General features: G+C 40.5%; 1 protein-coding gene across 1 annotated transcript in view; it reads left to right on the forward strand.

The window, feature by feature from the left end:
- Positions 1 to 12,500, forward strand: part of nub1 (negative regulator of ubiquitin-like proteins 1) — a 19,224-nt gene that overhangs the window by 13 nt on the left and 6,711 nt on the right. Inside the window, exons 1-12 of the mRNA XM_056263630.1 lie at positions 1 to 5; positions 177 to 384; positions 626 to 793; positions 871 to 935; positions 1,784 to 1,848; positions 1,931 to 2,098; positions 3,723 to 3,811; positions 4,046 to 4,152; positions 5,107 to 5,293; positions 11,229 to 11,336; positions 11,948 to 12,100; positions 12,178 to 12,324. The exon at positions 1 to 5 is cut by the window's left edge and continues 13 nt beyond it. Of these exons, the coding sequence (XP_056119605.1) occupies positions 268 to 384; positions 626 to 793; positions 871 to 935; positions 1,784 to 1,848; positions 1,931 to 2,098; positions 3,723 to 3,811; positions 4,046 to 4,152; positions 5,107 to 5,293; positions 11,229 to 11,336; positions 11,948 to 12,100; positions 12,178 to 12,324 (1,374 nt within the window). The 5' untranslated portion in view covers positions 1 to 5; positions 177 to 267. The remainder of the gene's footprint in view (positions 6 to 176; positions 385 to 625; positions 794 to 870; positions 936 to 1,783; positions 1,849 to 1,930; positions 2,099 to 3,722; positions 3,812 to 4,045; positions 4,153 to 5,106; positions 5,294 to 11,228; positions 11,337 to 11,947; positions 12,101 to 12,177; positions 12,325 to 12,500) is intronic.

A 12,500-nucleotide genomic window follows, 5' to 3' on the forward strand; every position in this document is an offset into this window, starting at 1 on the left:
GCAGAGTAAGTGAGACGTCCTCAACATCTCGACAACAACCGAGATATTTAATCACATTAACAACACATACACATACATATATAAGTATATCATCTTTATAAACCGTCTAAATGTGTCAAATCGCTGATGTTATTTTAAGCTTATATAGCGTATAATGCTATATTCTGGATTTCTAGGGGATTTCCATCCATTCAGGAGCTGCTGGTTTCAGTTTCAGTTCGAGACGCTTTTGATTCCGATCATCCTCATCTCTGCTGGTGTGTAGCGATGGATGAGCAGCACATCCAGGCCCGGCTGATCGCTCTCCTCCGGCAGGACAACATCCGACTGTGGCTCGAGCCCTTCACGACGGACACCGGAGACCCGGAGCTCCACAGCATACAGGTGAGCGAGCGAGTGTGTGTGTGTGTGTGTGTGTGTGTGAGTGAGTGAGTGAGTGAAACACCTGTTCGATCACCTGTTTCTCCTGCTAACTGCTTCTCTCATCTCTTCTGCTCAGGAACTGGCAGTGAAATACGCTCCTGTCACTGGCTTGTGTGTGTGTGTGTGTGTGTGTGTGTGTGTGTGTGAGTTGTTCGATCACCTGTTTCTCCTGCTAACTGCTTCTCTCATCTCTTCTGCCCAGGAACTGGCTGTGAAATACGCTCCTGTCACTGGCTTCCCTGTGGAGGAAGTGATGTCATCGCTGGAGATCATCAGATCAGACACCAGCCGGAAAGATGAAGGGAATAAAGAGTTTAAAGAGACTTCAGTGGCTTCGCTTGAGCTTCACCTGCCCAGAGAAGAAGGACAGGTGCGGGATCATGCTTTCAGATTCACTATTACTCAACTGTTTACTGATTTAACTCTGCGTTTGTTGTTTCCTTCAAGAAAAAGAAAAGGAAAGTTCATTTAAAAACCAAACTGGACATCACCACACAAGAGCTGAAGAATCAGTGAGTCAAGACATGTTACAACACAGACTGTTTCAAAGCAGCGTCACAGAGATGAACAGGGGAATAACAGAGTAAATCATGCAAACTGCATTAAATATGAAACAGAGTTAATTCTGATGTAAAGTTTAGTGTTGATTCAGTTCAGTTCAATAACTGTAAAGTTCATCAATTATGAAACAAGATCAGTTAAGTTCAATTCTATTAGCAGCTCTACAGAAGACAATAGAGTTATTATTCAGTTCAGTTCAGGGACGATTCATTTTAGTTCAGTTACTGTAAAGTTAATGAATTATGAAACAAATTCAATTCAGTTCAATTCTATTAGCAGCTCTACAGAACACAATAGAGTTATTCAGCTCAATTCAGTTCAGGGTTGATTCGATTCAGTTCAATAACTGTAAAGTTCATCAATTATGAAACAAGATCAGTTCAGTTCATTCTATTAGCAGCTCTACAGAAGACAAATAGAGTTATTATTCAGTTCAGTTCAGGGACGATTCATTTTAGTTCAGTTACTGTAAAGTCAATCAATTAATAAACAAATTCAATTCAGTTCAATTCTATTTGCAGCTACAGAACACAATAGAGTTATTCAGCTCAATTCAGTTCAGGGTTGATTCGATTCAGTTTAATAACAGTGAAGTACATCAATTATAAAACGAGTTCAGTGTAGCTCTACTGAAGACAATAGTGTCATTATTCGGTTCAGTTCATAACAGTGTTGCAAAATTAATCATTTCTAAAGTGTAAATGTTGATTTCTTGGTGAATCATTTCTGCAGTGATTCACTCATTTGAACAGTTCTATCTCATCCTGTGTTTGATTATAAACTTCTTCTGCTTTTTAAGGATAAGCGAGGAGTTTAAATTCAAACACTTCAATCTGATTCTGTCTGGAAAGAAACTGTCTCTAGGTAAACGACTGACCCCATCTGAACATCTCCTCATACATCCGTTGATCAGCGCATGTTGTAAGACGAGCCGTGTTTGTTTCAGGGATGAGGCTGAGTGAACAGAACGTGAAGAACAACAGTAAGATCATGGTGCTGAACGTCACGTCGGAGGAGGTGAAGAACGTCATGCTGGAGGAAGAGGAGAAGAAGCGCAGTCAGGATGAAGGAGTGCAGAGGACACAGAAGGGCTTCCAGATCCTGTCAGAGAGAGGTGGACATCACACACTCCCCAAACATTCACACACTCCCCAAACATTCACACACTCCCCAAACATTCACACACTCCCCAAACATTACGTCAGCGGCGTCACTGAACGCGGATCCACAACAGAACCGGAACACAATACAATGCTGAATAAAGTCGTAGTTTTTGTTATTTTTGGAGCAAAATGTATTTTCGATGCTTCAACACACTCTAACTAACCCACTGATGTCACATGGACTACTTTGATGATGTCTTTATTTCCTTTCTGGACAAGGACAGTATACCGTACACACATTTACAATGGAGGGACAGAAAGCTCTCGGACTAAATCTAAAATATCTTAAACTGTGTTCTGAAGATGAACGGAGGTCTGACGGGCTTGGAGCGACATGAGGGAGAGGCATTAATGACATCATTTTAACTTTTGGGTGAACGAACCCTTCAATCATAATGCTTAAATTGCCATACTTACATAGAAACTAATATGTGTGTGAGACTTTTTTGGTCAATTTATGTCACATACATGTTATGCATATATAAAATATATACATTTTTTAAATATTTATTTAAATAAACTAAAATAAATATAATTTTTAAATACATAGAAGAATTATGTACATACAAATTGTCGGTTATACTTTTTTGTCAATTATACAAGTTACATATATGTTTAATACATATATAAAATATATTTATAAAAAATATATATAAAATATATTTCTTGCACACTTTTATGTTAGATGCAATAAACCGTGTTTAATCGATTTGACAGCACTGGTATATATATGTATACAGTATATCAGTCCCTCCAGAAAAACGTGATTATGCGATCGCATGATTCAGTGCATAATCAGCCAGTCTGCATATTTATGCGGGGGCATTTTTTCAAATACGCCGCACTTTCGCCGCATAAATTGCTGATTTCCGTACAAAATATGCGAGGCTTGCATGATTTCATAATCCTCGCATTTTCATTGCAAAAAAGTCACATATATCTCAGCAGAAAGTTGAAAAATGTTGCGTTTGCGTCACGCAAGAGCCGTTTCCCCCTGTTGCCATGGGAACGTTATGAAGTGACGTAATCACGCGACGTGACATCATCGAAAAGCTGTAAAACAGGAGCACACTTTATTTTTGTATATTTTATTTATTCATTTTTACAGAAGTTGTAGCATATTCCTTTTGTAAAGCTACAGAACTCGTTTGACTCATCAATGTTTTGTAAGTTTGATGTGTTTATTAAGATCTGAAATAAAACAAGATGAACTGAAATATTCCAGCACTTTCTGTGATGTAGTTATGCTTGCTTATCATAGGAAGGAATAAGAAATGACTCTTTACAGTAAGGTAGGAGCCTAGAGAGAACAGGGTGTTGGGGAATCACTTTATTCTCTCTCTTTCATCAAACCGCAGTTTATGGAAGTTCCTGCAATTTCATAATAAAATTGCATAAATATCCCGCATATTCCATCGCATTGTTTAGAAAACGGGCCGCATAATCAAGGATTTTTGCCCACAACAATCACAAAAAAACTCTGGAAGGACTGGTATATGTTGTTCTTAGTCAATAATACAAATTTTAATAATAATACTTGTCAATAATAAATAATGTCCACTTGTGTATCCTCAGATGGGAGTGAGGATCCGACCACTACCCCGTTTCTAGAGATCGCAGATCAGAAAGGAAATCCACTCCAGATCCCCAACGACGAGAGGAAGGTGATTCATGTTCCTCTATCAATCCATGTCCTAAATATTATTCTAATAAATGTGTCATCCAGCCTCCTGAAACTCACAGATGAAATATGAGTATAGAATCCTTCAATAGATTGGTTTTAAAGTGATCAGTGATAGTCTGACACAAGTCATTGCTGTAAGTTCAGCACATCATTATGAGTGTGTGTTCAGACAGACATTAATATCCGATCTCTTGATTTCCTCTGCCGATCGCAGGCTCTGATCCTGGCGATGGGTTTCCATGAGAAAGGTCGAGCTCTGATGAAGAAGAGAGATCACAGCGCTGCTCTGTGTCATCTCCTCCTCGCTGACGAACAGTTCAAGTACGGCTTCATCACACGTCACACTCATCATGACATCAATGATACATCAGCACTGTTCACTGCAGTCACATGCCGTCAAGCTTAATTTGATCATTTTAAAGCAGGGTTATTATCGTTAACTAAAACTATTAAAAACATTTCTGTTAATTGAAATGAAATCAAATACAAATATTAGTTTAAACTAAAACTTAAACTAAAAAAAAAAAAGAGAAATTTTGTTGAAGCACACAAATTATTGACTGGAAATAAATACAAACTAAAACTGAAATAAAAATAAATTAAACCTTAGTAGCAATATTTAAAATAAAAAATTAATAAAATGACCGAGGCACATAATGGAATGACAAAAAAACAAAAAAAACATTTGTGCTAATTTAAAATATTAATAAAAGAAAAATGAAAACTAAAATAACACTGGAATGAAATGGCTTACAAGTATTAAATCTTGATGTTTAATGCTTGAGTAATTTTAATACACTTATGTCCTGCAAACTCTACAATTATGATCTCTTAAGTTTATCATTATGTAAATAAATGCATTAAAAAATACCAGTTATAGTTCAGTATCACAATGACATCAGCGCTGTTATTCTGACATTTAACAGTCTGACAGTGTGAGACATTTTGTAAGGCATTCAACACTTGATGAATTTTAATATTGCGCTGTCTTGCGAACTGTGAAATTATTCTTTATATTATATTTATCATGAAAAAACCCCCACAATAATACCGGTAGTTCAGTATGCAAATATTACAATTACATCAGCGCTGTTCAATTTTGATGTTAAACATTCTGTGAAATCTGTAATTTTACAAGTATAAAGCTTACAAAAGCTATTTTTTAAGACATTTTCTGCTTGAGGAATTTGAATACGCTGCTCTCATGCAACTCTGATGTTGATGTGTCTCCAGTAAGTGTAACTCTGATGTTGAATCATGTTTCTGTGTCTCCAGTAAGTGTAACTCTGCGCTGCTGAACACGGTGGATAACTACGCCGTCCTGCAGCTGGATATCGTGTGGTGTTTCCAGGCTCTGGAGCAGCTGGACTGCCTGAACGACGCCAGACAGAGACTGTCCCGGGCCGAGGAGTGTTTCCAGAGGTGTTACGGAGAACAGCAGAGCCGACTGCAGCTCATCAAGGTCTGTGAGCGTTCTTCACTACAGATGCAGCCGAACCACTATTCTGGCCCCAAACCCAAAACTCTGGATGCACTTAGCCGAAAACCGAAACCAAAACTGAAAAATAGATATATATATATAAAATTATTTTATACAGTACATATGATATATATAATTTTTATATATATTTATATTAAAGTAACAACAGGTAGTTTTTTGCTCTCGGGCTCCCCCTACAGTTGGGAAACAGTATTGTCCTCTACTACTGTCGTAAACTGTCATCCTACATGCACGTGCAATTGTTGACAACCAGGATAGCCCTGAACACTGTAGGAGGAGGTCACCTGCAGGTGTTCCCGCGTGTGTGAAATGTCTTCATCCCAGGTACAGTGGCATATACACTCACCGGCCACTTTATTAGGTACACCTGTCCAACTGCTCGTTAACACTTAATTTCTAAGCAGCCAATCACATGGCGGCAACTCAGTGCATTTAGGCATGTAGACATGGTCAAGACAATCTCCTGCAGTTCAAACCGAGCATCAGTATGGGGAAGAAAGTTGATTTGAGTGACTTTGAACGTGGCATGATTGTTGGTGCCAGAAGGGCTGGTCTGAGTATTTCAGAAACTGCTAATCTACTGGGATTTTCACGCACAACCATCTCTAGGGTTTACAGAGAATGGTCCGAAAAAGAAAAAACATCCAGTGAGCGGCAGTTCTGTGGGCGGAAATGCCTTGTTGATGCCAGAGGTCAGAGGAGAATGGCCAGACTGGTTCGAGCTGATAGAAGGGCAACAGTGACTGAAATAACCACTCGTTACAACCGAGGTATGCAGCAAAGCATTTGTGAAGCCACAACACGCACAACCTTGAGGCGGATGGGCTACAACAGCAGAAGACCCAACCGGGTACCACTCATCTCCACTACAAATAGGAAAAAGAGGCTACAATTTGCAAGAGCTCACCAAAATTGAACAGTTGAAGACTGGAAAAATGTTGCCTGGTCTGATGAGTCTCGATTTCTGTTGAGACATTCAGATGTTAGAGTCAGAATTTGGCGTAAACAGAATGAGAACATGGAACCATCATGCCTTGTTACCACTGTGCAGGCTGGTGGTGGTGGTGTAATGGTGTGGGGGATGTTTTCCTGGCACACTTTAGGCCCCTTAGTGCCAATTGGGCATCGTTTAAATGCCACGGCCTACCTGAGCATTGTTTCTGACCATGTCCATCCCTTTATGGCCACCATGTACCCATCCTCTGATGGCTACTTCCACCCTGTCACAAAGCTCTAATCATTTCAAATTGGTTTCTTGAACATGACAATGAGTTCACTGTACTAAAATGGCCTCCACAGTCACCAGATCTCAACCCAATAGAGCATCTTTGGGATGTGGTGGAACGGGAGATTCGCATCATGGATGTGCAGCCGACAAATCTGCGGCAACTGTGTGATGCCATCATGTCAATATGGACCAAACTCCCTGAGGAATGCTTCCAGCACCTTGTTGAATCTATGCCACGAAGAATTGAGGCAGTTCTGAAGGCAAAAGGGGGTCCAACCCGTTACTAGCATGGGGTACCTAATAAAGTGGCCGGTGAGTGTATTTCAGCATGTCATATGAATATAATTTCATGGGTTTTATTTTTTTTCTAACGACAAATGATCGCGATGCTCACGTTTACAAGCCAGCGTCATTATAGTAGCCTAGTCTATTGGTTACCGTTTTACTGAATCTATATGATACTTCAATGCAATGTTTGAGTGGTTGATAATAACCGTATATCGTCAATATTATAATATCAAGCTACCATAAATTAATCTGCAAATTTTACTAATCGATTTGCATTATAGCTTGAGGCAAGACAAATAAACAAATATCACAGACATGTTAGGTATCCTAGAATATGATTTTATTAATAATCTTCCTCCTTTCTTTGTACATGTTGAGTAGACTACACTTTTTAGGTCAAACATTTGCTATTTGCATTTCATCGATTGCAAAGTTCAAATCAGAACGAGAATACTAGCGATAGCTAACCATCAAAAACTAGAATATCGTTTACTAGCTACCAGATTGATAATTCGCTACTACTCTAGCGAATTAGAGAGGTTAGAGAGAGGCATTCTTTTTTCGATGGGGGGTTCGATGCTCCCTGCACACGCAAGGTCTCTCGCTCGCTTTCTCTCTCTGCCGTTGTCGCGTTGGAGCACAGTCTCTGTCTCGCGTGCGCGCTCGCTCTAGATTCCGGGAGATTTGAACTAATTTGCGGTATAACTTGTCGATCACGAGTGGCTCAACAGGTAGATCTATAGATAAACTCATCTTTCAGGGATTTGACCGACCGGGTTGACAATTTAGCGTGAGAAACCGGGGGTGTGGCGTGTGAGCGTGTGAAACCAATGCGGGTGTCTCACGGCCAATGCGTGAGAGTTGGCAGCTCTGTTGATCCTCGTTCTGCCTTTAACGCGATCACTTTCTCTTTTTCTCTTTTTGCTCTGCTCCGATAAAACCTTTGCTTTCTTGTTTTTCTGTGCTGCTTCGGCCGTGACTATAACATTTGGCTCGCAAGTCCGATTTTAAGGAAGTGGGGGTGGTGGTGGAAGTGACGTATGCCGTAAAGCAGTCGAATTTTGTAGTTCTCTTTGTTCGCCGGTTACTACCCGAAAACCGAAGTTTAAAAGTACAATTAAAAACGCTACAGACCCCGTCAGGCTATGGCAGACGTGTCATTCAACCTATTGTAAGTCGATGTACCATCACAAGAGACTTGGAAATATATTATGAAGGTTGAAAAGTTACCTGTTGTTACTTTAATTTCTTATTTTAAATTCGTTTTTTGTTTAATTGTATTTTTATTAAACTTTTTAATTAAATTCAATAATTTAATGGATCTGAATTAAAACAAATTCAAGCCAATAAAATAAAATAACCAGACTTTTATTTCAAGTAACACAAAAATTGGGCAGAAAATAGGCCTATATTAAAATAATATTAAATATCAATATATTAATATCAATATATTATTCTTTTCTCAGTATGCAGCAGAATCAGATTTAACAGTGTAAAGGATCAGCTATATGAAATATTAATAATCAATAATAACTTGTTATTATTAATTATGAATATTTGGGGTCAGTTAATTGGATTAACTTGACATGGCTAAATTAATCTTACAATCAATTAATCAGTTTGTTCAACTAGCTCTTTGATTATTCATTTATTCTAAGAAACAGTTATCTTCCATGGCCACAGAAGAATCGTCATTTCTTAGCTTATACAGCGCTTTGAGCTTGTAGCAAAAATCTAAATCGTAAAGGGACTCCGTATTGCAAGCGAATCAGAACCAAATACATATTATGTACAAGTTTTATTAACTAAATCATAAATAAACTAAACAAACATATGTGCATATATGTACAGATACACATAAATACATAAATAGGTAAGGGATAGAATGAGACTGGAAAGGAGAGGGAACGATGGGGCAGATCCATCTAACTGAGAAGAACCAACAACATTTCATTTTCACATTTCATTGAATTGAATACTTGCATTTGTAGTGGGAACAATTCTTGAAGTTGTGGACAATTGAAGTCGTTGAGGGTTCCGGCGGTGTCAAGTGGAAGTTGTTTGAAAGTTATCTTTCTCCATGAGCACATCAAGGCCTGGGGCCCTGGGCCCTGTTGAGGCCGCGCGGAGCACTCAGGAGAAGTGAGGAAGTCTGAAGAGTGGGTGATTGGAGTCGTGGTTCCAAACTCCTGAGATTGTCCTTGGTTCTTTGTGAGAGAGTCTTCTCTCTCCATCCTGAATGTGGGTCCAGGGTGAGCAGCTTTCTGGATTGAAGTAAAGGCAATCTGACTCCCTTTTGAGAGCATGAAAGCATGGCCTGCTGGGCCCTGGGGGGAGGGGCTCCTCCCCGTATCAGCTGTGTGTTTGCGGCCAGATGAGAGAACCAAGAGAGGGCGGTCGCTGTGGACTGTCTCTAAGGGTGTATTCACACCAGGAAAGTCCGATAGTTCACTTGCTTTGGTCCGGACCAAATAATTTTTTTTTTGTTTTTTTTGGTACGGTTCGCTTTCACACTGCTCTTTTTGCAAGTGAACCAAAATTTGTAAACAAAACCACACGTGTGCTAAGGTCGTCGATTCATTGGACAAGGATTCTCAAGTAGGGAAATCAGGAAGTGCAAAAAAGGCTCAGCATGGAGATATTTCGTACTGCAATATTTGTTATTTTACTAATTTTGTGTTATTCTGTACAAACGCAATATGAAGAAACTGCGCAGAAGACGGATAAGATATAAAGGTTTGATTCATAGAGAGGGGCTATGTTCACACATTCAAATAATGAGATTCTTATTGTATATACTGCTAACAAGTGCTGTCAATGTTAACGTTTGCGATTAAGTTTGTCCAGTTTAACGCAGCATCATCCTTGTATTGTAACTATTGTTACATTATATGAACTGCAAAAGCTTTTTTTGCATCTATGCGCGATTAGACTAAAGAGAACGCTCTGTATGTGAATGTCCTGATGCACACACTCGTTCGTTCATTCATTCCAATGACGCACACACACGGCGCGCAGAAAGACGCGCAACAGTATCGTGTGGCCAGACAGCGCGCCGGAATGGAATTCTCTTTCGCACTTGAACAACAATAACACAAACCATTATGCCAAAATCTCCGACTACGGAAGCCTGTTAACTCAAAGGCGCAGTGCTTTCTTGCAATTGGGTCGGTTCATGTTCACACCGTAAACGAGCCGTACCAGAGTTCGTTTGGAAGCGTACCGAGGCCACCTCTTCAGCTGGGTCTCGGTTCGGTTGTTTGGTCCGCACCCGAGTTCGATTGCTGTATTCACACCTGCCCAAAAGGTCCGCACCAAGGGGGGAAACGAACTAGAGTTCGATTCAATCGAACCAAACAAGGCAGGCGTGAATACACCCTTAATAACGCTGAGAAGATCCCTCCTCTCTCAGTTTGCTTTACCAATCAGAGGAGTGGACTCTCTGGCGGGAGTTTCATCTGGGGGAGATTTTTATGACTCTTTGTCCAAAGAGTCCAAAAGAAAAAGCTTCACCCTTTTTCTGTTCAGTAATGATCAGATAGATATAACAAATCCACAGTGCATTCTAAAGGAATGTGATGTACATCAAAGTGTGAGTCATTAGGTGAGGATTAATTAGGTAGGAGACATGATACAGGTGAGGTTACATTGCCCGTTGGTAGGTTGTACAACCAAATACATACCAATCAAATACATACCGTAGGATTATATATAATAGTACTTAAAAGTACACAAAACATTAAATCATTCACACAGTTTCTGGGAGGCATATGACTAATGCAGCAAAGTTTGTATTAAAGAGGGTTTCTGTCTTCCCATTGTCTCTTTCTTGCACATGTGGCCACATTCCTTTTTGAGGTCATAAAAGTCTGTTATCAGTCTCAATGTAACAGGACACCCTGTTCTGCCAGTGTGTTTGTTTCATTTGGACTGTTAGTTTTGGAGTTTCATAAACCTTTGTATATAATGAATAATTAGTGTGTGTCTCTAATTGGTCCATACCCTACAACAGATTTTGAACTAAATAAGCTGAAGTAGTCCTCCAAAGCTGTCGGAGTGTGTGAGCAGACAGCGGCGCAGGAGTGGATCAGTGATCGGCTTATGATCCGGCCGGCATATTTTTGGCCTTATATTTTCAGCCTTTATTCTCTTTCGCCCAAAAACCGAAAATGCTATTTTCGACCTGATCATTTTTGGCAGCTGAAATTTCGGTGCATCCCTATTCTTCACCTCACACGTGTGTGTGTGTGTGTGTTCACTGCATGATCTGTGTGTTTCTGGTTCTCAGGGTCACACTGGAGGAGAAGACGTGCTGTTTCTGAGGCTGATGTGTGTGTGTGTGTGTGTTCACTGCATGATCTGTGTGTTTCTGGTTCTCAGGGTCACACTGGAGGAGAAGACGTGCTGTTTCTGAGGCTGTATCTTCTTCAGAGTGTGCTGGCGTACCACGACGGAAACAAGAACCAAGCCTCATACAAGCTCAAAGAAGTAAATGCTTTTTTAATGATTGTGTCTATTTACCTCTAAAATAAACTGTACTACTAGCAGTGCTGATTGTGAATCATTCCAGTGATCTGAAACTTTTGATTCTTAGTATATGTTTGGTTTTATTCTAATAGAATATGATATGATTCATTTGTATACTTAGACTATATCTCGTTTGATTCTTAGAATATAACTCATTTGATTCTTCTAGAGAGTGATTAGTTTGACTCTTCTTGACCGTGACTCGTTTGACTCTTCTTGACCATGACTCGTTTGACTCTTCTTGACCATGACTCGTTTGACTCTTCTTGACCGTGACTCGTTTGACTCTTCTTGACCGTGACTCGTTTGACTCTTCTTGACCATGACTCGTTTGACTCTTCTTGACCGTGACTCGTTTGACTCTTCTTGACCGTGACTCGTTTGACTCTTCTTGACCGTGACTCGTTTGACTCTTCTTGACCGTGACTCGTTTGACTCTTCTTGACCGTGACTCGTTTGACTCTTCTTGACCGTGACTCGTTTGACTCTTCTTGGCCATGACTCGTTTGATTCTTCTCGAGGGTTTGATTCTTCTCGAGGATGACCCCTGATTGTGTCTCTGTGTCGGTCAGGTTGAGCGTCTGTTCGGTCAGTTGTTTCTGGACCCGGTCAAGATCTCGCAGCTGATGAGTTTGGGTTTCTCTGATCAGGACGCTCGTCTGGGTCTGAGAGCCTGTCGAGGAGATCTATCAGAGGCCGTGCTGCACATCACACAGAGGAAGAAGGTTCTGCACTATAACACACGTAAAGCACATGTTCACGCATGAGACCTCAGAATTAAACATGTGCTGATGTCCATCAGGAGAGGAAGGAGATGAAGGAGAGAGAGCGAGAGAAGAGGAGACGACGTCTGCAGGACATCAACACACTGGTGGAGCTGAGCTTCAGTAAGAGAGACGCGGCCAGAGCCCTGCATCAGGCCAGAGGAGACGTGGACAAGGCCTATAACGTGAGCACACACACACACACACACGCACACACACACACACACACACACACACACACACTGGTGGAGCTGAGCTTCAGTAAGAGAGACGCGGCCAGAGCCCTGCATCAGGCCAGAGGAGACGTGGACAAGGCTTATAACGTGAGCACACACACACACACACACACACACACACACAC

Source organism: Rhinichthys klamathensis, unplaced genomic scaffold (assembly GCF_029890125.1).
Source record: "Rhinichthys klamathensis goyatoka isolate OS25496 unplaced genomic scaffold, OSU_Roscu_1.1 h1tg000209l_1, whole genome shotgun sequence".
NCBI classification, from domain to species: Eukaryota; Metazoa; Chordata; class Actinopteri; order Cypriniformes; family Leuciscidae; genus Rhinichthys; species Rhinichthys klamathensis.